Here is a 25,951-nt window from a genome sequence, read left to right on the forward strand (position 1 = left end):
CACAGCAGGCTGCAGAGGCTGCAGGAGAATCCCCTGGCTAAGCCAGTGGATCTAGAGCTGCTGCAAGAACATGAGGGTGAAAAATAGGAATGAAAAAAGGAGCAGGAAATAGATGAGGCAGCTCTGCTTTCCCCACAAGTAGTCTGGAGCTGGGTGCAGGCATGACAGTGCTTAAGGCAGCTGATAAGAAAAGCTCTCAAGTCCTGAGGGTGATGATTTTGGGCAAGGGGACAATGAGGGAAGTAAGATTCCCACCCATATACACACACAGTGTTGCCTCAGAACTGGCCACAGGACTCTAATCAGATGTGGTGCCAGTTAGCTTTGTTCTGGATCAAAGAGAAAGCAAAAGCATGAAGCATCTGACTCCAAGCTCCTGTGTACCCTCTGCTCTGCAGTCCTTACCCTGCTTCTTGCTTAGCAAAACATTTCAGGAGGCCCAATTCCCCCTTCCCTCCCACTCCAGGCTGAATCAGAGCAAAGTTGCTGAACTGGGGCTGCTTGTCAGCCTGCCAAACCCTGCTAACCAATCTGAGTGTGAAAGCAGCTGTGACAGGCAGCAAGAGAAAATCTGGTGTCAAATTAATTAGTTGGAAGGGACCCAGCCAAACACTGGTACTGTGGCTCACAACCACTGGATGAGTCAATTCTCACCCTCCTCAGTATTACAGATATTGGGTTGGGTGCAGAGTCCAGTTTCCCAAACCAGCCCATGACAGCAAGCCCCCAAAAACAATCTAAACATGAAGCATTTCTTTTAGAGGTTTGTTTTGTTTTGTTTTGTTTTTCTTTCATATTGGAAGGGAATTTGTGTCTTAGTGAAAGATCCCTCCAGACTTGAAAGAGGTGTTTGTTTTTTTTTTCCCAAACAATGGCAGTGAAATGGCACCATTGGTTTTACAACTTTTTTTTTTTTCTTCCCAGAGAAGTGAATTTCTATGGTTGGAGAATTTTAAAAGTGCTGATGGATTCTGGCAGGGGTAACTAAATACACACATGGGGGGAAGGAAGGGAAGGAAGGGAAGCCTTTTGGTTACCATGGCAGTATGTTTCCATGGAAGCCAAATTTGAAGCCTGTTGCTGCCACTGGAGTGGCCTGAAGAAAATTATTAGTTTTGAAAATTAACAAAGCTACTCACTACCTTGAAAGCCAGCCCACCCACAGCCCTCCAAATAACAAAGGCATCTTTGCATCCCTGATAAAAGATTCAATAAACATCTGGGGAAGGAAGAGAGAGCAGAAAATATACAACAAAATGAAAAATGGGACCTTCTTTTTATGCAACCAACAATGCAGAAACCATGCTGGTAAGCAGAAGGCTGAGTGCAGTTTGTGAAATATTGCACATAAAGGTCAGCAATATCCTACAGAACATCCTGTGTCACTGGCTCCTGAGGGGACTGCTTTGAGACCAGAGCTGCTTGGTTGCCATTTGTTTGAAATTATTTCCCCATAAATCATGCTGACAGCTCTCCCTCAGTTTGCTCACCCACCTCCCAGAAAAACCTTGGGGATGGAAAGCAAGATTTTCTTGTGGGTTGCCTAATCAATATTAAAGATCAGCTTAGCTGCTCTGATGCTCTCCTTGCTGGTCAGAATATCTTTTTGAATTCTTGAAAGTCACCTTGTGCTTTCCCAATCCAATTTCTTCACCAAGAAAACACTTTTCCCTCATTTTTCAGAAGCCAGGGAGCCCACACAAGCTGCCTGGTGTAGTTTAGCACATGTAACTGAAAAAACATGGCACAGATTCAGCCCCCTTCCCAAAGGGGAGGCACTGGGATTCAGGGATGAAGCATTCATGTTCCACAGGCTGCCAAACAAGAGGTCCACAGGCAACACAAGCAGATCCAGCACTGCTTCAAAAGCACAGATCAGAGTCCCTGATTTAGTGACCTTCCACCTAGAAGCAAGCACCTCTTCCTCACTGACATGAAAAAAGCATTGTGAAGGCCTTCCAATGAGGCCCTCTGGGGATAACTCACCTGAAGAAAGCTGAGCTCTCAGTCAAAGGTAAAGATCAGAGGAAAAGAGGCATCTTTTGGATCACCAGCTGAATCTGACTTCTCATTTTGAGGCAAAGAAAGATTTAATGATCTGAAGCCCCACTGAAACATCACTCCTGTACTCCTGCTGAAAGGTCTCCTGTGCTCTGCTGCCTCTCTTGTCCAGGAGGAAAAGGGAAGGAGAAGCAGATAATTTTAAAGCACAGTTTAACTAAAAGCATTTCCTTTGAAAGAAAGGCAAGTAAAAATAAAAGGCCTGGCACCTGGTTTGGGATTCCTGCTCTGTTCAGATTTCACTCAAGGCAGGAGCTGCACAGAGCACTGGGGAGTGCTGCATCCCAGCCTCTGGGAAAACAAGAGCCACAGACCTCCAAAGAAACTAAAAAATGACTCTGCAAGAGGCATTCAGAACTAGACTACACAGAGAGCAGAACAATTGGCTTAAGTTAACACCTCTTCCCTGCTTGAGGCTCTTTTCTCAGCTTCCAAAAAGAAATCTGAGATCACAGACTGATAAATAAAATAAATCAATAGAAGAGGGAGGTATGCCTAGTCCTCAGAGACTTCAACTGTCTTAAATCCAGTATCACACAAAGAAGTAATTCTCTTTTCTGTGTCACCACAAATAAAAAAACACAAAGAACTGCCAAATGTGTTAAATACATAACTTAGGGCATTTTAATTAAAAAAGCAAAATACATTTAATCGTTCATAGGCTGGCACGATGTATAAAAACTTTTACATAACAACTTTAATATTAGTCACAAAATACAGCATGTTTTATAAAAATAGCTGTGTGCACTGATATTACTGATAATGTAAAACCACTCTAAATAGGCCATGCAAAGACATTCAATTTGACCTTTCAACTTCCAAGTGCTTGTTGCATCTGCTACTTTAGTCCTCCTCACTCTGCTTGGGAGGGTTTTGTGCTGGCACCTGGGAGCCTCCTCCTCCCCCTCTGCACACAAAGCCCTGGAGAAAGGTTTCTGAAAGGGCTGACAAGTTAAGGTGCATCATGGGCATCTCAGTTGCCCAATTTTCACAGCTTATGTTTCAGAAAGTGCTCAACATCTGTGTCCTTCTCCACAGACCTCCCTTTGGTCACTCAAAATCTTCAGCTTTTCAGCCAAAACCCTTCCAAATGATTCTTTGCTCTGTTGCACCACAGTATTGAAACTGGAAGCAAAACTCTAGACATCCAGCCTGAGATTACTGCAGGAGGCAGAATTTAATGGCTGCAGCACCATTTTTGTACAGTTGTACCTCTGCTCGTGGCATTTCTAAATTATTCACATGCCAAAATTCACTGATGCCTGTCTGTTCATGTTAGGAACTCCAGGCAGGAGACACAAAAGGTCATGGAGAAATACAATTTTACAGAGAGGAAGGTTTAGCTGAGGATAGCATTAATATAATAAAACCCCACATTAGTATTAAAAAGCCTACCAAACTGCAAATATAAACTGTTACATAAACAGTCTCTTACACTGTGGTTATCAGATTTAAGAATGTAACTATTCCAAGGGGACACCAAACTCCAGAAAATTAAAAAAGAGATGGTTTGGAGTACATTATAGTTAAGGGTGAAGATATGCCAGATAAAAAACCCCACCTCTTCAAGTTCTCACCCCACATGCTGACACACAAATTATCAACAATGTAAAAAAGCTACCCAAAAGTTCTCTCCATCTCTAGAAGTATGAGCAATCCTTGCACCTTTACAGTGCCATCCTCATTCCATTTAAGCCCAACAAATGTAATGGAGACAGAGATCCACCCAGCCATCATCTTCATTCCTGAGTCTGCAGAAAGAGAGGAGGGCACTGTTGGTTGAGAACAGTCCCTACTGCTGGCAATAACAGCAGCACCTTCAAAATGTGCCATCAAGGAGGGCAGCCACTGGCAGGGAGAGGCTTGATGCTCTGCCTGGCAAAGTGTGGGTTTTTCCTGATGTTTTCAAGTTTGCATTTTAAATTGTGCTCTTCTAAGAAGAAAATGAGGAAAACTTAGTGATTTATCACCTCAGATAATACAGCAGCAAACTCATCTTCTGCAGTTAAAAAAAAAATCAGTTGAATTATCTTAATGCACTAAATCTGACAGACAAAAAACATTCCCATAAAAGCTGTCCCCTTAAAGTTACAAGTCACATCACAAGTGCAAGCTCCTAATCAAAGTGTCAGAAGCAGAGCAGCTTTTATCAGCGCTGAAAATCCAAATAAGAACACAGACTGCGCCTGACCCCCACGCAGCAGGAAAGAACTTCAGAAGGCTTTATGGGGAACCGGCTGGAAGTCGCTGTTTTTGGTGGCGTGGGCCATGGCCCTGCGCCGGGCCAGGCGGGATTTGGAGGGAGGGGACAGTCTCACGGAGCACACGGTGTGGGCGGTGCTCTCCTGCTCCGCGCTCAGCTCGCTCTCGTGCTGGGACAGCTGCCGGTTCAGCGCTATGGCCTCGGCAGCGAACAGGGTCAGCTCCTTGGTGCTGCTGTTCCTGGCCAGGCAAAGAAAAGGAGGAAACAGTTTCAACACAGGCACTTCACCCACTTGTTCTCACAGCAAAGTATCTATTTCCAGGCCTGTTTATTTCTTTTACCAAATCATTGAGACTGCAGACAGAATGACCAGTTAATATTTGCATTCATCCTCACTCAGAGGACCAGCAATACATGAGAAAAACACTCTGGTATTTTGGAAACAGCCATAGTTCTACTCCTCCTTCTGCCAAGGACTTCTGATTATAAACCCAGGAAGCCACCTGAGATGTCACCCTTAATTTCTACCTGACCTCAAAGGAAGGGTATATGGGCCCATGCTGCTGTCCTTCTCCAGAGAACTGCAGCCCCACCATAACTGCACCTGTGGTGTAAGGAAATGCATTTCTGATGGGAGAACCTCCTGAAACCACCAGCAGCAGACAGAGACAGAAACAGCTGTGTGACTCAGCCTCTCTGGCATACAGAATCTCACATCAAATCACCTCCAATGAGGCTTGCCCTGCTCACAGTAAATGGCTATTGTGAGTGCCACCAACTACAAGGAAAGTCAGATCCAAGGCTGTGTTTATGGTGATTATTCACCCATCAGAAAGCAGTCTCTTTGGGTAGCACACGCCTTTATGCCTTTTTCTCTCCCTCCTGGGCAGCAAGCTGACAAAACCATCATTATCTCCTGTCTAAGATTAACACTGCACTGCAGGAATTCCCTCTAATGCTTTTCCCATAAACAAGCACGATTAGACCATAAAGAGAATTCAGAGCTTTAATTTTTCTGATGTTCTTAACAAAATTAGTGAGGCACATTTATGAAGCTCCATTCTCAGCCAGGGATGTTACCTCCTCATTTGTCAACTCCTCTCTCCCACCCATTCTTTCAGTAATTATTCTTGGCCAAGTTTACAGATGTTTAGAAAACAAACCCTACCTTCGAAGAACTTGGGGGGTGGGCAATCCCCTTTCAGGAGCCTGCTAGAAGAAGCAGTTAAGAGAAGTTAGTTACATACTAGCAGCTGGGAATCAAGCTTTCCAAGAGTGAGAAAAACCAAGTGACTCCCCCAAATCTTTACAATTAACAGATACTGCAAATAAACTAATTCACTGTCAGCTTACAAATCACTGTTTGCAAAGCATATTTCATAATCTGTCTCCCCTCTCAAGAAGATTTCACAGCTTGCAGGTGTAAGACTACAGCTTTGGAAGCTCTCCAGAGGGTCTATTCCTTCTTTCCTGAACTGGAAACTGAAACAAAAGAGGAACACTGCTGTTCTTTTATAACCGTATTTACCAGCATTCTGCATTACTGTATTAGCACAATAATTTGTGTACTGCAGTGCTTGCTATTCACAAGAAAGCCATTTAAAATGCACAAAGCAATAATTAAACAAAACAAACATTTAAAAAGCTGACATATTCATCCAAATATCTACCACTCAGAAAAAAAAAAGCCACTGCATATAATTTAATTAATCAAGATACAAGCACTGAAACACAAAAGGACTCTAATAAAAAGTTCAGAGACAGGGAACAGCTTGTTTGTCACTTTGGAAGAAGAATAACTCTTAATATAAAGGGGGGATACATACTCCTTGAACCCATGAATGTTGCAAAACTTGAGCAGCACTAAGTCGTTCTCTGGCATCACAAACCAGCAGCTTTGAGATGAGATCTTTGGCCTCAGAGGAAATATGTGACCAGTCCTTGTCAGGAAATTCATATTTGCCTTCCTGAATGCTCTCAAAAAGCTTGTTCTAGTAAAGAAAAAAATATTCAATTGAAATACAGTGCAACCAGAAGGTTTCTCAGGTGAGACCTCCTACTCACTTTTATCCACCTAATGTGGAAGGCAACAACTGAAACCATCCAGTCTCCTTATGCAGTCACTGGTGAGTGACAGGCAGCTCCACAGAGTGGCTCAGTGCAGCCTAAGATGGACACAACACACTGTCTGCTGTAAACACTTCCTCCCACCCCTAAGAGGGCAGATAAAAAACTCCATTTCTAGAAAATAAATTCAGGCCCTGCATAGCAACTGTCCCAGGGCTCAGCTTTTATCTGAGGAATTGCAGTGACTACCATAAACCAGATCAAGAATTACAGAACAAGGCAGGATTACAGAGTGGGGAAGAGGGTGAGGAGAAGCTCTGAGATCTCACAACAGGAAGAAGGAGAAGCAGTTGCCCAACCTTCCTTTAGCAACTGGCATCACTCAACTTCTATACTGCCACCCTCACTTCTCAGTGACAGCTCACCCTCCAGCTACCTGCCAGCATCAGGCACAGCTCCCCACTGCTGACATTACAGCAAGTCCTACACACAAAGCCCAGGGGGCACTCTGCACTCCCCACACACCAGGAAATGCACACCCACCTGGCAAACTCTGCAGACTTCTCCTCTGTCCCAGCCACAGTCCGTGCCGCAGTTGCCCACGAAAGGGGGGTAACCACTGAGCATGATGTACAGAATCACCCCCAGGCTCCACAGATCACACCTCTTGTCATAGAACGTGGCCTCCTCCATGAAGACTTCCACCACTTCAGGGGCCATGTATTCTGCAGAGCCACACTAAGAAAACAAATTCAAGCAAGTTTTTAAAGGGAGGGTCACATCAAGACAAGACTCAGGTTTCTCATTTTCCACTCTGTATACCAAGTGACTCGGTGTAAAAGCAGAAATTAGGCATCAGTGAATACTGAAATTCCTATAGCTCTTTAGCACCACTACAAGTTGTTCCACATGGCTGTGAACCTTTAATCCAAGGTCAAAATATTAATTTACATTTTTCAGGTTTTTAAATCTTATCCATTAGTTATAAGACAAGTGTATCAAGGGAATAGATTTCTGTAAGACTTCTGCAACACTTCTGGAATTTTATCTTTCACAGTAAATGGCAAAAGCACAGGACTGTAGTTTTTCAAACTAATGGGTATTATAAAGCTACACACATTACAGAGCTTGCATTCTCTTTAGCTTGCTGGCTTGGCTACAGAACCAAAACGTGGGGAAATGAACACAAAACCAAGTTTCAAAGTCTGTCCATAAGCACACAAAAATGGGCACAAAAATTTTCCCCACTCGATTGTGTAAGAGGTAAGCAGGACCAATGTGTTGTGTGCTTGCCAACAGGAGAATTAACACTGTGAGCTCCTGTGCTTTTGCGTATTTGCTCTGTGACTGGGAAAGTGTGCCAGTATTTACCACACATACACTTGCTTGAAATGAACTGTCCAGCACTGGGTGCAGTGGCAGTAAGCCCTTTGGAAGGTCTCCTCTGGAGATAACAAAAACTGGTTTCTAGTAGAACAACAAAAGCACAGAACCACACTAGGTCTCTCACCGGCGTTGTTAATTCGGGAGTAGTTATCGGAGTACATGCACTGTTCAGCTTCACCCCACTGCCAAGATCAAAGTCACATATTTTTACTGGTGATATCTAAAAACATTAAGAGGTCAGGAGAATTGGGATTAATGCAAAATATATTAATACATATATATGTGAAGTAGAAAACCGCAGGACAGAACACAAGTCCTAGTGAGAGCCAGTCTCTTACAGCCACCTTCCACTCCTTGCCTTTACCTGCCCTGCCCCAGCTGCACCCACACCACCAGCACCTGATCCTGCTACATCATTTTTTTATTTGGTTAGGCAAGTGCCAGTACACACGGGGGCACTTTGAAAAGTGGTCATATAATGTGACCAGCTGGCCTCTAAATGCTGCTTGTCTATCTGGGTACTGGCTCAGAACAGATGAGGCACTAGGGTGCCATTGCCATCCCTCTATAAGGCCAGTTGGCTCTTTATCTCTTAGCCAGCTGTTCACATTTTCACAGCTCAAAGAAGATTTTAGTCTCTTTTAAGCTTCAGTTCTGTTAGATTTAGTTGAAGTTCACTAATGGGTTCAACAGCTTTCAAGAAGAGAAAAAACACAAGGGCTGTTTTTGAGAACCAAGTTTTAAAAATTCAGTTTGGAAAGTTAAGAGACTAGAGCAGCACCTTTTCTGGAGATTCACACAGGATGTTTTCAGGCTTCAGGTCCCTGTGAGCAATACCTAAACACAGAGTACAAATGTTCATTAGAAAGGATACTCCCCTGTTTTATTTCTCATAACTTCTCTTTATTAGAAGGTGGCCTGAGAAATATTCTAAATCTGAGCCTGCTACACAGATCTGCCCCCCTTAAATATAAAAACTTAATTGTAAAGTGCAACTGTTAAAAATCACTGTTGCATCCTGCTATGCCTTTATCATCCTTAACTGTACAGGAGAGTCTGTCAAGCAAATAAGAACCTGACATCAGAACTTTTTGTTAGCCCAAATTAATTACGTTAAAACCAGCTTATTGAGATGACTGACGTGTAGGAAAGTTTAATTCTTTAAACAGTTTAATGAAATTGGTTTTTGTGCCTTTTACAGTAAAGTTGTTCTTTCCAAATGGATCAACTGGCTTGCTGAAATTCTGTCAGCACAAACAGTACTTGAGGCACTCTGCTCTGCAAAAAATCCCCCGACTCCCAGATGAAAATATCCCTTTGAGGCACATACTCATTGCTGAAGCAAATGAAAAATTAAGGGTTCAGTTAGAGATGCAGAAGAAAAGCTAAAGGAAAATAACCAAAGGGCTTCTTCATTCAACTCCTATCAGAATAGGCAAACCTAACAGGGAAGCACAAAGTTATCTGTGTAATCCACATGCAAGGTGGTTCTCTGCTGTCAAAGAAGTTCTTCAAATGCCTAAAACCACAATTTCTGGAAGTCCTCCATTAAATTTGATCAAACTTAGTTGGAAGATAGAAAACAAGAGGCAAAACAAATCAAATCCAATGAGCAACTTGGCTGTAATTAACTGCAGTCTAGCCTTGATTTAGAAACTTACACTCCAAGGACACCTGATATTACTTCAGAGTACAAGAAGGAAAATTTTACCAAACTCTAGGCAAGGGAGCTTTTAATGTCGTTTCTTCAGCACACTCCACAAGATGTGGCTTAAAATGTAACACCAGAGCCCAAACCTAAAGGAATCAGTGTTCATACTGACACAGTGCACATGGCCTTGGCACAAAAGATGGAACAAGGAACCCATGGAGGTGGCCTGTGCTGACATTTACAGCAAGACTGACCAAACTCCCAACAGTTGGCTCACAAGGGGAAAGTCATCAGAATCTTTTTGTATTATTGTGTGAATTCAAATGTCTGATTATGTAACATTTGATTTTGCAGTTGCCCAGAGCACTGAGAAAACAACTGCCTTTAAACACCCCTCCAGCAGATTATTAGCAATAAAGCACACACATCCCAAGTGGGTGTAAGGCAGGATTATCATCCAGCTGAGTTTTAAACTACTTCTGGCAAAAGGATTAGTTGTCCTCATTCAAATTTTTTTAAAACCATTTAGCTATAGGACTTTACCATTAAGCTGTGCAATAAAACTGCTTTAATTTCCTGTTTACTTCAGTGTTCTGTATCCTACTTACTAATTATTTTAATGTCACACGGAAGAACCATAAAGAGAACTATAAAATGAAAAGGGGATGTGGCTGACTCTGCAAGCTATGTCCCTGCTGTCCCAGCCCACAGCAAACAACAAGAGAACAGATTGCTGCTCTACAGCTATTTTAATCAAACACCCTCCTCTTCTTTGGGAAAAGGGGAATTAAAACTAAAAGCTAAGAGAGAACTACAGAAAGGTATTAGCTCAATTGATGTTAAACCTCTTGAGTGGGGTACCTGGACTTTCAGCTGTTAAGAAACCTACTATAGCCCTGAACATCAAAAAAGAATTTTTCCACACATTCAGCCTAAGTTTCCTGTTTCTTATACGTCCCATATCTCAAAAGTCAAAATCTTCTAAATGCAGGTATTCAAGAAGCACCATCTCTGAAGGTTTAATGTTGAATTATCACATAGCCTGTGAAGATTACAAAAACTCTTAATGCAAACTAAATTTGGTTTCATATTCAGAATAACTTCTTGTAATAGTCACAACATCTGACAAGATCCACATCCCTCAGGTTTACCACTGTTACCCCTATGCATTGTTACAATTTTCTTAATGGGTCCAACCTGTTGAGGAACCCAGTGCTATGATTCCATCTCAGCATATAAACAGTCCTGTGACTTAAAAGTAGACTAAACATTTATTGAACCAGGGCCAGTACTAAGCAATTTAGGCAGCAAATGCAAATCTATTGAGATCTACCAGGCTAATCAGAACTGAAAAAAGAAAAAATACATCAAATAACCCATAAACAGTTTCCAATTAGATGCCATTCTATTCAGAGCTAGCTACTGTAACTGAAGCTGCAAGGCCAGATAATCACAAAATAGGAAAGACTTCAAAAGTATCCATCACATTCAACCCAAAAATATACTCTGGGATGACCATAATGCACAGAACTTTTTGAATTTAAACCAAAGTATTCCCAAGTCAAAAAAGCAGCAGAAAAACACTAACATAAAAAAAAAATCTCTACAAATATAATTGCTTTAAATCTAAGCAAATTTCAAAGGAATTGAAGACACTTTGAAATAAAGACTATGGTTCACTTAGGTCTCTCAACAGTGAGAGTCTAAATGTGAGGGCCAAAAGCTACTACAAACCAACAGGTCTCGTGACCAGCAGAAATTTTGAGTAATCACAATAAAGTAACTCTGTTCACATGGAAAACGGGGAAATTAAAATTTTATTAGATCTCTTTTGAGTAACCTTTATATGGTGGCTTATGTAACAGGAATAAACAGAGTGAACCCTAATGTTAACTCTCCCTGTTTTCTTCTTGAAAAGCCTATATCATCTAAACACTCCCAATCACTTAAAATACTACAATATGAAAATAATATCATAAAGAAAAACAGCTGAAGTCATCTGGCATTGCTGTAAATGCAAACATCAGCAAAAGCTGGCTACTTAGAGATACATGTGCTTTATAACCTGAGTGTATAGTATTAACCAGTAAAGATGGAGGCAGCCTTCTCTCACCTTTTGTATGAAGAAAGTCCAGAGCAGAGGCAATGTCTCTCACCACTTTGCTTGCTTCTCGTTCATTGAAGTGCTTTCTCTTTTGTATATGGGCCAGGATTGAACCTGTCAGGGTAACAGGTGAAAGAGAAAACCTCAGTATGAGTGCTGAACTAGTTCCAAGTATCATGAATCCACAACCTCATTTTCACACTTTATAGCAGCCTTTCACAGCAGGCAACTTCTGTGAAGCAAAGAGGGGAATGACTAAGAAGAAAAGGCACAACTGAGCAGCTTCACCTCTTAAGTGTGCTAGAACATAATTTTCAAACAGTACAGCTGTCTAGTTTAAGCACAGCATGAGAGGCAATCACTTTTTACTGCCCCAGGACATGACTGGTCTGTTTTCCACACACTGGGACAGTAGAGATTTGCCAATAGTACCAGTAAAACTCAAACATCAGAAAAGGAGATACATAAACAATTCAGCAAAACCCAACCTACCCGAGGTCCTGGGTGGTCATACTCAAACTCTCCTCATTTTCTATCATGTCACCACTGAAACCCTGCCCTGAAAGTCAAGGATACATGTTTTGTGCCTCAAAACTATCTAAGTAAAAAGAGATTTGACCTTTAAATACACATCAAAATTCCCACAGGCATCAAGACAAGGCTTCTGCACTGATACAAAATCTGACAAAAGATCTCTAAATTAAAATATTCTGAAGGACTGGTAGCTTGCAGGCAGAACCTCACTGGTATCACTTTAACAAAGAATAAAGGGAGGTTTGATTCCTCATCTTCTTAAAGTGAATTCAGCCAAACCTCCCAAAAGATTAAAAACCATGTAGTCCACAGAGATCCCAGCTCCCTAAGTAGCCTTACTATTGCCTTTTATTTTCTTATTCAGAGAGGTGTATTTGTAAAAGCAATCAAACAAAGAAATTCAAAGAGTAACTGCCATTTGTTATTAGCCCCAGTACACTAATTTCTATCTCAGGTGATTTCATTTTTATTCTTCAGTTCTAGATGTGGAAGGAAATCTCCTACTGGGTAATTCCTATTCTAATACCATCAATGCCACTGCCACTTCTCCACAGTGAGCATTCAGAGAGGGAAGAGAAAGGATATTCAGAAAGGAGAGATGGACAAAAGACTGCTCAGATATGCACAGCCATGCTGTGTCAGGTAGGTGGAGGAAGGCCACTTTGGACCAATTTATTAGATTTCAAACACAGACATTTTCCCTTGCCAAAACCAACACCTTCTAGTTTGCTACAGATTTCCTGAGTGCACAAAGTTCAAAGGGGTTTCCTGGTGTAGTTGTTTTTTGCACCTTTAGAAACCAGTAACAGCTCTTCAATGTTTCCAGCCCAGTGGAAAAGACTCCACACTTTGCAGGAAACAACACTAAGCCATTTGAAGTTCTCATTTCACTCAGCAGGTTTATCTGAAATTACCTTTCTGAATAGAGCTGATGTTCAAACTCTCTCAGATAAGAATTATATCAATAAAAACATACTTTACTGATTTTATATTCAGCCCACATAGAGAATTCTCATGAAGAAAGAATAGCAGGGCACTCCTGCCACAGTTGTTCTTACCTTTCCAGTACTCAGAGAGAAAGCATCATATAGCACCTCTCAAAATGCTTTTCAAAGGTGGGGGGGGGGAAAGAGGAAAAAACTCTTAAATCATGTAAGTTCAATCTAATCAGCTCAATTTAAACTCATTCAATTATAAAATGTTGTCAGACAAGGATACTAAAGGGACTCTGGACATCACAGTGAACTGAAAACATAAAACAAGAGCAGAGCTCCTTCAGTTACCACAGCTACTGGAAGGCAAAGTTGAAAATGGAAAGCCCAAAATTTGCTCCAACACTGTAAGTAAGAGCAGCCTCTGAAACTGGAGTTATTGAAGTAAGGCTTGCATTGAAGATCAATGTTCTCATTCTTGCCAGCCTTGCCACTCACATCAGAATCTGTAGTGCATCAGATCTGACCCTAATTCCCACACTTTGTCTTCAAACCATGTACCTAACTCTTCAAGTACTTTTTTTTAAAGTATATTTTTTTAAGTATTTTTTTTTAAGAGAAAACTGGCCTCAGCCCTAGCTGAGCCTGTAAAAACAGTTAAGAGGGAAGGAGTAGCATTATTTTCCTCTTAGCAGCTGTGCAGGTACAATCAGAGACTCACAAAGAAGAGGGTTAACTAATGGAAGAATGTGGAGATGAAAAAAAGACAAAGTGTTACGGAAAAACACTATAAAAAGATGCAGCAATTTTGAGAAAAGTTAAACAAAAGCTTTTTAGTCACGAAAAAAACACATCCATCTCTTTCAAAAATAGTTCTGCATCTATGCAGAAAGAGTTTTTATTTCTTGAACATACAGTTTAGATCTGGAAACCTTGTTGACCAGAGACAACAGATGATGTTCTCAGGGCAGCAGGATACTCCAGAAGCTCAGTTTTCCTTTGAAGGGTTGGCCACATTCACTCCTGGTTTTGCACAGCCATGCAATCAGTGTGTACTGTAATTATACTCCATGCAGACAAATGTGAGAAAGTCCATAAAGTGCTTGCTGCAGCTTTCTCATTCCCCAGGTGAGTGGGAAATGCTGGAGCCCAGTGACCACTCAGGCTCACTCGATGGACTCTCCAACACCCACAAGCACAACTGGTTCTCAATAACACCAACCCCAGGCACAGGCAAGATGATTTTCATGAGTTGCAGGCAATGAAGGCCATCCTACATCAAGGGAAAACTCTGCCAGAGATGCTGCACTAGGATCAGGCATAACACCTGACATCCTGTGTCTCCCCTTGCCAAAGGGTACTGTGACCTACTGACTGTATTTCAAACCTGCCACTTTAATAGAGCTGACATTTCCATCACTCAGCCACAGAAAGGGATTGCAAATGCATGACCAAACCCATCAATATTCCAGAATAACCATACTTCAAGCTGTGTGTAATACTTCCTCTACTTTTGTCTTGAAATTCTCAAGCATTTTAAAGTAAGTTCTTCAATTACTACTTCAAAGCAGAGGCAAATAGGAGCCAAAATGAGCAAAGGCCCAGTTTCTGCACAGTACCTCCTCGTAGCTTCTCAAAGACCAGGTAGTATCTTGTGTCATCTTCAAAAAATTCTATTAACTCCAAAATATTCCTTTAAAAAAAGAAAGAAAAAAGAAGGGAATAAAAGAAACAAGCATGGAGTGTACACACAGCAATGAAGAGCTTCAGCATGGATAACTAGGAAGTGCCAGAAGTAACCAAAAATACAAGTTCTAGTTAAACAAGTTGTTTTGGTTGCCTGTGGCATTAAAACCACATTTCCAATTCACACTGAAATTTAAGCACAGGAAACAGGCCAAACACCACACTCAGACAAGATTGTGAGAGCTCTGCTACTGCTCAATTGACAGGAAGATAACTGGTACTAGCTTGTGTTTAATAATTTAAAACACTGCATTTGTGCTGAAGGCAGAAATAAAGAAAAAATAATTAAACTGGCGTTCTTTCTCTGCAGAAATCACAAAGCAAAACACACAGGGCTCAAAGGATACAGGCATCTGTCAACAAGATATTAAATCCAGCTCCTTAGTTGCCATTTTTACACCAACTCCTGTTTAGCTCATGTAAATTCTTTGCAGCACAAATACCCCAGGTTGCTTTGAGAATGCCAAACATCTAAGTCAGAATTTTTTATATTTAATGGTACACCCAACCCCCAAAATTCTGCATATGGTTGTGTGAGCTTGAGTTTTCCATCAGTTGTGCACTGGATGACCATTTAACCTCACAAAATAAGAAAGACATGGTCTGCTCCTCTACAGCACAACATAAGCCCATGAGTTTGGTAAACAAATTGGTTTAAAAATTATTTCTGTATATTATATTAACTATTTGTTGGAAAAATTCAATCTAAACTGCACAACTGAAATATATACACCATCTGTTGTATATACATTATATATTAACATAGACATCTAAAAGTAGCCTCAGAACTGGCTCAAATCCATCACAAAGCTCCCAGAGAATGCTGCCAGTGCCTGCACAGCTTTTCTTCTCTTCAGACATGAGTAGCAGTTTTACAGTTGCTTCATCCTGTGGCTACATGAAGTCAGCACACATCCAAATGAGAACTACATTAGCTTTTTGCTGATCTAAGAGTTCCAGTGCAAAAGCAGGAAGGCTAACACAAGGAGGAAGACAAATCACACATCAGGGAAAGGAATGGTAAGACTTCCTTTCCACAGCAGCTGGTACCATGTCAGCTTTTGCTGATGGTGAAATCACAGGGGAGAGTATCAAAATGTTAATTTCACATCTGGACAAAAGCCATGCAGCACTGAAGCACAATCAAGCTACATTGACCTGGATGCTAATTGAGTTCTGTAACTATTGATCTGTAAATAGCTCCTCTAAATTTAACAGGTAAAGAAGGGGAAATTCTTACTCTGAATAAGTCAAGTCTAAATTTCAAGTGGTTTTAAGGAGACTACTACAGAGCTTCTAAACTTGTCACACATAAAAATTTGAAAACAAATAATCAAAACAACTTTAAATAAACACAATCAAGACTGTACTTACTTGTTACCTTGACACTGGTACAGAGTTTCTATTTCACGAAAAACCCGACTCCGACTGTGCCCAGCATTTTTTTCAATGATCTGTGAAAAAGAGTTTTAAGAACTCATATTTGAAAAATTACTGCAGGAAGCATGCATGTAGCTCTGGAACTAGGTAACTGTTCCAAGGTTTGAATCTAGGGCATGCCCACTGGAGAAAAACACTCCACACCTCTGTTTGTTTGTTCAATTTCTTATTTGGCAATTGTTTACAGAGCAGAGCAGTTTCAGCAGAGCTCTGGAAGGCATTCAGAGGACAAGAGAAATTAAGGCAGGAAGAGAAGAAAGGAACAAAATCCACGTGTTACACAGTCAGGAACCAGCTACCACAAGCTTTTTCTTGCATCATTTTAACTTTGCAATGTGCAGAACAGGATATCCTCCTGAGTTCTACCAAAAATAGATTTGAGTCACATCAGACACTGACCAGTCAAAAAGAAGAGATTTGTCATTAGAGGTACTTAAGCAACAAGTACTAAATTCACCACAAAATGAGAGTTAAGTTCATAGTGTTAACTTTATGGAGACCCAATAATAAAACCTAAAGAAAATATACATTCAGTCTCAGAGTCACCTTCCTTCACACCATCCTCAGGTTGAAAGAGGATGAGAACAAGGGCTTTCCACAGAGACTGAGCCTGAATGATTGCTGCATAAACTGAAAGCCCATGATACTACCAAAACACCACCAACATCTTTATTCAGGACTGGCTTCTCATTTCTGCAGTCTGAGTTCTCTGGTGCAGAACAGGCAACTGCTCACCACAGGTCTCTGTATCTGATCACATCAAATTCCCAACGCAGAGCTTTGTTTATTTCAGCCTTCCAACTTGAACAATTTTACAAAGTACAGACAAAATCCCAGCATCTACAGAACCACATTTTTAAAGGGACTTAAAATTTTGTGCTTATTTTTGAATAGAATCAAACATAAAGATATTATTTGTGTTTGTAATTAAATGGGGGGTTCAGGATGGCAACGAATTTGTAAATGAATCCTAACACTTTACAGTGATATTACAGGAAAAAGATTGGCCTCTATCAAAAAATAAAGCTTTACATGAACCATTGGCAGCTCTCTGAACTTGGAGCAGCACCCTAAAGCTTTGGGAGGCCATGCTGTATAGTGACTCAGCCTCTTTCACAAGAAGAGACAAAGATAGACTACAACTAAAGCAGGGCCTGAGAGGAAAGCTTGCCCTGAGATCCAACCATTACAGTGATTTACTGCTTTTGATTTTTACCTGCAGCTGAAGGCACAACAGTTAAGATGATAAGTTTTCTCAACACTTATAAAACAAGCTCATTTCAAACATCAAAAACTTCCTAGAAGGATTTGCTATTACCCACTCTATTGCAGACACTCAGAGGGAGAGGACACATCACAGACAGAAGTGATGCTGCTTTTGCTCTTTACTTACTTTCACTGCATATTCTTTCCCAGTCTGGAGACTGATAGCACCCTGAACTTTAGCATATGCTCCCTCACCAAGCAGCTCAGCAGTCAGCTTGTACAAGTCTGCCAAAGAAATCCAAAGAAAGGACACATCCATCAAAGTGAATTCTGAAAGTGGAAGTTATTTTAACAGATAATATCACGACAAGCATCTGATAAGCATCCCTCAAATTTATGTGGTATTAAAGCAGACATGCCAGTTCTAACTATACTTCCTCTTTCACCTCCCTCTTTCAAGTTCCAGAAAAATTAGAATTAAACTTTATTACAGCATCAAAACTTCACATTAGTTCACACTAGAAATGTTTTACATCTCAGCAATCTCTAGGATCTCAGCCACCTTCTCTATCTTCATGTAAAACTGAAACATTTTTTTCAGGTGGAAAACAACTCTTTGCTCAGAAAATGCCTACCATACATAACCTACTTGAAGAGATGGTTTTAAGTATAACAAACTTGAACATTTAAACCTAGAACATTATTACCATTTTTATTTGAAATGTACCTTCCATTGCTACTTGCCCACTAAGAACTTTTACACTACTCATTTTTCTCACTTATATTTTAAGTGAGTTATAATTATAAAACTGTATTTTACTTACAAAAACTTCACACTATTTGTGCACATATCTATTCAATGAAAACACTTTGACATCAGCACTGTTGCTACCAAAAATGCAATGTTTAGCTAAGAAAAGAGAGAAACAGCAGAAGCAAAGCAGACTAACAATTAAAAGCTCTTAAACTGTCACCAACCTTCGAACTTCCCAGGGACCTGATCTGTGGCTCTGGTTCTTTTTTTCTTTTTCCTTTTCCCACTGTCTGCTATGGGGACAGGCTGACTGCTGACCATCTCTGTGTGGCAGAACATAGAGGTGACTTTAACAATCAATTACTTCAGGAGAAAATGCACATGTTCTTATCTATCCAAAAGTTTCTCTGCTTTTTTTCATCACAAGCTGCCATCTCTTTTCCAAATATCAGAGGAAACCTAAAAAGGCAATTGGAGTGTCAATTAATAGTGGGGGGGAGGGAGGTTGATAAATAAATGTAAAAACAGGAAGGAACAATAATACATCTACACTGAACCCTTATCTCACAGCACAGTAAGGCAAAGCACAGAAACAACCCACAATAGAACACATGCCCTGATACCAGATAGCAAATGCAGCCCTCACAAGGGCTCTCTTCTCTGAGCTATTCTACTGTTTTACAAAGAGATTTTTTTCAAATCAGCTCAAGAGCCTCCAAAACAGCAGGAAAGTGTGGGGAAGTTTCAAACCACCCAGTGAAACAAAGCAACCACAGGAGTTAGGGTATCACAGGAACAATCTAGGTCAGTTGATGCTGCCAAAAGGCCATAAAGAAAACCATTTCTCACAGAACCATAATATATCTTTCTAAACCACTGATCAGTGGGTAATTTATGCTCCAAAGCAAGAAGTGTTCATGGCATTTAGATTTTTCTTCCTACAATACTAGCTGCAGATACTACAAGAGCTTACTCAGAGATAACAATTCACTGATGCAAGATAACACGGCAGAAAAAAACATCTGCATATTGTTACTGAAGGCCTAAATAAGAACACTGCCATATCTGTGCAGCTAACCTATCTCCAAAAAAGTTAAATGATTCCATGCTGAGGTTCTAGGTGAGAGCACTCCACACCAGTCAAATCCAGCCAGGTTTGCCTCAACATTTTGAAATCTCAGCTGAAAGTCTTCAAGGCAGTAGCAAAGTGCAACTAAGTCACTTCACAGCCAGGAGGAATTCTGACTAAATTCACTTTTAGAGATATTGTACTGCAGAAAAAGCTAAATCAATAGAAATAGTGTAATTATGAGAACACTGGTAATGAAAGAGCAAGTCCCAAAAACTTCTGTCAATTCTCTTTTAACAGAGATTGTGAAGAGCAGTTTTTCTGCCTCTCGCTGTTTCTAAAGGACTCAAAACATGGGAGAAGCTCCAATGCAGAAAACATTCCACAACAATCTACCAATACATGAAGTACTTTTTCTTTGTTCCATTACATTTTTCTTGTTCTTATCTGTCAGTAATAGCTACTGTGTATGTCACTTAAAATCCACATGTCTAAAAATTTAGGACAAGTGTTATTTTGAAAGTCCTTTCCCCTTAACTTAGTGAAACACTTAAACATATCACTCAAAGCCTCAAAACAATAGTAAAACCTCATTTTCAAATCTTAGGCAGAATGTGTTCAGAAATGATCACGATGGATGTTATATGTGACTTCTTAAATACAGTAATATAAAGGACAATTTTACCAATTTCTGAAGAAACAGCTTCCTCTTAACTCAATCTGACACACAGCTTCAAATTTTAACATAAAGAGAAGATGAGCCTTTGGCAGCTAATTCCAGCTCTCCTCTTTTTCAATCCAACCTGCATCAGGAGTTACTCAGAACTGGGACTGAGATGACACACATAAAGCTGCTCAGAGATAGGGCTGCTCTGCTTGAAGGTGGTGCTTGATTTCCAGATGTCAAATGGGTAACTTTAATGACCTGACCTTCTATAAGGCATAGCTAGACAGATTCTATTCCATTTCAAATATCACAGTTTCAGAGCTTGAAAGAGACTGAAACTCAGCAAAAACTCCAGAATGTGAATCCTGTCTCTTAGCACAGTGACATATTCACAACCAGCTCCTGCACTCTACCAGTTGGCTCTGATACTTACAGTCAGCTGTTTATTAACTCACTACATTATTTCAATTCCCTTTAGCCTGACTCAATTCCTAAATTACAGAGAATTGCTTCCCTGAAAACAGGAAGTTCACTAGTCATGTATATAGAAACCAAATTGCTGAAAAGTTGACATTTTTAACCTACAGTCTTGACTAAATTTGCCATCACACTAAAGCATGAAATATTTGCTGTATTAGATTCTTATTACTGCTCTGGTCTGCTATTTCACATCTTTGTGTAGCTCACTTCTGCCAACACAGCTTATCCCTTAAAGGTATCACAGCTTCACTCTCATTACTCACTTTGTTATAATAAACCAGTAGTTAAGTAATAATTGGGAGTACAAGAAAATGCCTTTAGTCCAGCCAAACACTTCAGAGATTTTTCAAGCTTTCAAAGAAATGCTTTTTCTGCAACTGCACGACCAAAAGAGTTTCTGGTGGCACTGAAGGACAGTGTGCCTCAACCACCCAAGCAATGCTGAGGTGTTCTGCACACTGCAGGAGTGCTTCTGGTGACAGGGACACTGTGGGCTCTGAGGCAGCTCATCCTGCCAGACAGAGAGCCCAGGGACTGGATGGACTGCTCTGGAGGGAAATGGCCTGTGGCCACATCAGGTCCAGGATGAGTGTCTTCAGATTCTGGTCTGTCCTTCTCCAGTCAGGTTAGGATTACTACTCACAGGGTAATGTTACCAGTGAAATCCACACTGTAAGTAAAATGAGAGCAAGTTTCTGTCTTAGCTGTGCTTTTGTTGAATTTAATCACCATCATCATCACTCAGTGTTGAGGCAATATTTAACACACACATTATTCAGAGCCTGTGTGGGAAGGCAGTCACAGCCTTTTGCTGTTAAAAAAAAAACAACTTGCAAACAAAGGCAAGAGAAGAAAAAAGGGAACAATTACCACAAGTTTCACTTCATTCAGACTTTAAGTCGTCCTTATCTTGCTTCCTAACACTCCATATATGAACATGCCAAAATCCACTACCCAGACCTAACTCCCCTTACATTTTAATCCAAAGGAAGGAAGAGTATATTTGGAAAACAAGCACATGTGTGTAACAGGAAGCACATGGAGAAAAGAGAAGAGATGCCTTTTTGGAGAACACAGAAGAAAATACCTTGCTTGTGCGTTTGAACTCAGTGGAAGAAAGCAGAGTCCAGGTACCACCACCTGCTCCAAAACTGGGTCTTGCTTGAGCCAAATTGTTCTGGAGCTGAAAAAATACACCTTCACATTACCACTAAAAATCATGAAAATGTTTTTCCACATATTTTGGTAGTGCCAGAGACTAAAGACATTGCAATGATGTGCTGGCCCACAAACCACACACACACACACACACACACAGCACAAGCACACCCCTACAATTTCACTGGAACAAAATAAAAACATACTTCAGTCCAGTCCTCCTCCAGCTCAGTGTCTCACATTGTTCCTGGACCCTCCCTTCTCCATCAACACTGATTCCTGAAGTTGTGGCTCATAATGAAACTGGACACACTCAGCAGGTGCTGATTCTACAAAACCCATCTAGTTGCAGGAAGTTCAGAACAACCCAAGCTGCCTTTATAAAGCAACTACATAGTGATTAATTGTGTTTGTAATGTTACACATCAAGAGAAATACAATGTGAAGAGGACAAATGTGCAATGGTGTATGACAGTCCTATATCAAATCAGAGAGATTATTTTATACTCATTCTGTATTAGGTATATTAATTTCAAGTTGTAAGAAGTGAATACTCTCGATTTTTGCACTACTTTGCCACAATTCAGTTTTAGCTGTCAGTTACCCTCTCATTCCACCTACAATAGAACTTTTAGTTTCATTTAATCTGAGTTATCCATGAAGGGAGAGGAACTCAAAAACATTCCAACATCTTCTCAATAATATACAAGACCATTAACATTTTCAAATGATCACCCAAAAGTTCACAGGAAGCCCAAGCAATCCAATTTCATGAAAGAGCAAGTGTGACAAAAATTACTGATCCAGCCTTATCACAGCATCATTGTAACAACTCACAGAGTGTCACAGCTGACACCACCTGCCTGAAACCCTGCATCCTGGGGAAAAGGTTACAGCAACCTTTCTCTTTCCTTCCCCCTGCCACATTTTCAGAAGATCAGTGTCACATTATCTCCTGCTTGTGCAATTTGCAGAGTAACTTTTTGGTACTCTGAACTAACACTTCCCTTGCAAACTAAGTGGGGCGTTCCTGAGTCAAATCCTCCAGCAATGGGTGGATCTCACTTTTCAGAATAGCAAAACCAAGTTACTTCAGGTAGATTCCTCCCACCCCAATTTCTTACTTCTCCAGGATTACTGCTAGGGAAGCAGGGAGAACCTTAACAGAGAGGAGAGCACACACTTTCCCTCTCGTGCTGGAGAAACAGCATATTTTGATACACGTGCTGCAGACATGAGACCTCCTGATACCAGCCTGTGCTTCCCCAGGCACACATGCATTTCTTAAAAAGCATTAGTTATCATCCAGAATGACAGCAAAGAACTGTTATCATCCCCACTGGAAGGACAAAGGCAAACAAGTGTCCTGATCCAGCTAAGACATAAATTAGACTGAAGGTGGCTTAAAAACACTGTAATCTTCTTAATTTCTTGTTCAAGGACAATGTGTCTCCAAGGCAGCCACACAGATGGGAGGATATAATAGGGTGTATTTCACAGGGCTAACAAATAATTGTGAATGGTGAGCCCTGTTGGGAACAACACCGAACAAATGCTGGTTATTGAACTAAAGAACATCCTCTGTCCTTCCACATCCAGCAGAACAAACAGAAAATGTAATGCTACTCACTACCAGCAGATAGTTCACATTTAAGACTTACCATCATCACAGGGCAGTAAGAACTTATAAGCAAAGTTATTTTAAACCCCATCCCACACATTCTAAATGAGAAAACTCCTCACAATAGTGTGTTGACTCAACTACTTAAAAGATCCTTCAACCCCTAGAGCACTTTAAAATTAAGGAGATATCCAATATAAGTAGGTTCTGAGGGCCCCTTACTAAATAGCAAGCTGTTTACTCTCTTCTATATCTGATGGCATGAACAACTCTCAGAAGACTGTCTCTGCATCACCAAGTAGCTCTTCTAATCCCTTGCTAGTGTAAACCAAAGAGAAAGACTTCTTAGACAACAACTTTCCATTTCATACAGATATAAGATAAACATTTCCTGCTCTTGCTCCACACCCCACAAACTATCAATCAGATAATCACATCTGTCACTGGAAAATAAAGCTACACAACATACACCTGCATCAAAAAGCAGCCTTGTTTGGAGAAGCTAATCTAACTTAATGCTTTTCTAAACTTTGAAGCAAGACTGATTTTTCTTTATTTTTTCCCCTCTCCGTGCTTTCAACTCTAAAATTAAGTCATTAAACTCCACTGCATTGTCATATTTGATGTCACATAAGATTTGCACGTGTTTTAACATTTGTTACCAGGAAGGTACTAGAAGGAGAGAGGAAACTCCTCACAGCAGTAAACACTTTTTTGAAAACATTACAGAGTACTGGTTACCATTAAATAATGTCATAGAAGCATTTTGGTTGAAAAAGACCTTTAAAGAACCAAGGAAGGTTCAAATGCACAAGGCATCCCACTTTACCTGGAAGGCTGCCAATACAAAACACCTTTAGAACTGAAGTGAAAGAAGTTCAGCTATGCAGGAGTGTTTTTTGCCTTGCTTCCATCCAGCACCTGGGAGGCATGAAGAGGAGCTCTGTTTAGGTAGGGGAAAAAAACCAAAAAGACAAATTATAGTTCTTTGAAGTTATCAGAACATACACCAATCTTGTCAATCCAATTGTGAGTCATAACATTGTGTGATAGAGGCTTTTAGAAGTGGTCAACTTGAAAATGTAAAGGAAAGAAAAAAAAGAAAAAAAAAAAAAAAAGGCAGTGGCTAATTTCTCAACAAATCTGACACTTTACAGACAAGTGCCAGTGGTGTCAGGGAACAGGCTGATTTTTGGCTATCACAATTCCTGCTGATGCCAGCAGCCGAGCTGTCACCCGGGGCTGGCCCGCTGCTTCTCCTGCCTCAGAAGGTCACCCTGCTCCAACTAATGCCACAAAGTGCACATTAGGCAGCTCGTCAGTTCCTCGGGGTTCACAGCTCTCGTTTTATGCCAGAGGAAAAACACAGGACTAAACGATTGCTCGTGCTCACACCTAGGAGCTGGTTTATTCCTTCGCCTGCTCTTTTCCCACTCCAGCAACGTCCTCAGCTGAAAGCAGCTGCCGTAGTGTACACACTTACCACTCTTTATTGAAAACGTGAAACAAAGCACTTTAAACCTTCGGGGGAGAAATTTCCAGCTGCAGCCACGAGGAAACTCCCGCATTCCCTGAGGAGGGCCCCCAGACCCAAAGCTGCCGGCCGGAGCGCTGAGGCACCCGAGGCTGCCGGCGCCCGAGCGCTGCGCCCGGAGGAGCCGCAGCAGCTCCGATCCCCGGGGACTGCCCTCCCTCGCGTCCCCTCACCGGCCCGACCGGGCAGCGCCGCGGCCGCAGCCCCCCGCCCTCACCTCCATGGCGGCCGCGGGTCCCTCTCGGCGGGGCGGCGCCGCCAGCCCAGCCCCGCCACGCTGAGGGGCGGCGGGAGCGCGCCTGCGCGGCACCGCCACTGCCGGGAGCGCGCCCGCCCCGCCCCGCCCCGCCCGCGGCTCCGCTGAGGGGACGGGCCGGGCCACGGAGCGGCGAGCTGTCCGGAGAGTTAACCCACGAGCACCGCAGGAGACAGAGCAGTCCTTTTCTTTGTTCGAATAAAGGCAGAGGCCGTGGGGCATTCCCCGGGGATCTCTCAAGTTTTTGGAGTTCGCAGCCTCCCCTCTTATCCTGTTTTCCGGCGGCATTTCCCTCTGTCCTGGTTTGGAGGTGTCTGCCAAGAAAGGCAGGAGCTTTTCTTTGAAATGCAGAATGTAAACCACCCTCTCTCCAAATTATTATAATTTTGAAATTTAGGGCCTCTCAGGCGAAGATATGGGAATTAGGAATAACAGTTCTTTACTAGGAAAATTAAAACGGAAATACAGTATTACAAAGAACAATCCCAAACCCTGCCAGAATCAGAATCCAAGCTGACACCCGTCAGTCAGTCAGTCAGGGTGTTGGTAGCAGTCCCATTAAACGGTGGCTGCATCCTCCTGCAGTGGCAGATGTGGTTCAGCTGGAGCAGTGCTCCTGTAGAAGGTGCATTTTCTCTCTGAAGGCCCAGTGATTAATGGAATCTCTGGAATCCAGTGGAAAAAGGCTGCTTTGGAATTCCAAATCTCAGTTTTTATCTAGGTAGGAAAGGCTTGGCTCCTCTGGCTGGAGCATCTCCCAGTGGGATGATGTAATTTTATCAGTCATACAGTGGGACTCAATGGCCCATTAACAGAAGATATCTCCTGGAGGGAGGATGGGTTGTGGAGAAGATAAAGAACATTGCCCCACCTGGTTTAACAGCTGGCCCATTAGCAGAGAATATCTCCCACGGAGATAAGGATCACTGCCCCACCTGGTTTCAGCAGGTGGTGATAGAATACATACTTTTGGTCACTTCCTGTATTGCAGCCTAAGACACCCTCTCACTTTTCCCATTGGCTGAAGTATTTGAAAGGTACAGACTTCCTGGAACGCCTGATACCTGAGATTTCCCTCTTAT

At 41.5% G+C, this 25,951-nt stretch overlaps 1 protein-coding gene across 6 annotated transcripts; it reads right to left on the reverse strand.

Annotated features, from left to right (window-relative positions):
* Positions 1-2,658: 2,658 nt before the first annotated feature.
* Positions 2,659-24,936, reverse strand: MKNK1 (MAPK interacting serine/threonine kinase 1). Of its 6 annotated transcripts, none has more exons than XM_056497628.1 (14): positions 24,831-24,936; positions 23,909-24,022; positions 21,388-21,483; positions 18,309-18,407; positions 17,518-17,615; positions 16,059-16,138; positions 14,558-14,631; positions 11,482-11,586; positions 8,499-8,554; positions 7,842-7,937; positions 6,875-7,069; positions 6,091-6,255; positions 5,433-5,473; positions 2,659-4,503 (listed from the first exon to the last, which is right to left on the reverse strand). In XM_056497628.1, the coding sequence occupies exons 4-14, from the start codon at positions 18,403-18,405 to the stop codon at positions 4,275-4,277; spliced, it is 1,236 nt and encodes a 411-aa protein (XP_056353603.1). In that variant the 5' UTR covers positions 18,406-18,407; positions 21,388-21,483; positions 23,909-24,022; positions 24,831-24,936; the 3' UTR covers positions 2,659-4,274. The 6 variants fall into 6 exon arrangements, with proteins under 6 accessions (XP_056353603.1, XP_056353601.1, XP_056353600.1 ...); XM_056497626.1 differs by having other exon boundaries at positions 5,433-5,476; XM_056497625.1 differs by having other exon boundaries at positions 18,309-18,543.
* Between the last annotated feature and the right edge of the window lie 1,015 nt (positions 24,937-25,951).

This window comes from Oenanthe melanoleuca, chromosome 8, assembly GCF_029582105.1.
Source record: "Oenanthe melanoleuca isolate GR-GAL-2019-014 chromosome 8, OMel1.0, whole genome shotgun sequence".
In the NCBI taxonomy this organism is placed as follows: domain Eukaryota; kingdom Metazoa; phylum Chordata; class Aves; order Passeriformes; family Muscicapidae; genus Oenanthe; species Oenanthe melanoleuca.

What these genes read in the sequence shown, in the direction of transcription:
- MKNK1 (XM_056497623.1), bottom strand. Translation starts at nt 18,423, where the DNA reads ATGTTCTGCCACACAGAGATGGTCAGCAGTCAGCCTGTCCCCATAGCA. An exon ending in TACCAGTGTCAAGGTAACAA is followed by an intron (nt 14,632 to 16,058) that starts GTAAGTACAGTC and finishes CTTTTTTTAAAG; the next exon opens with GAATATTTTGGAGTTAATAG. An exon ending in ACCCCCCAAGTTCTTCGAAG is followed by an intron (nt 4,504 to 5,432) that starts GTAGGGTTTGTT and finishes TTGCCTGGCCAG; the next exon opens with GAACAGCAGCACCAAGGAGC.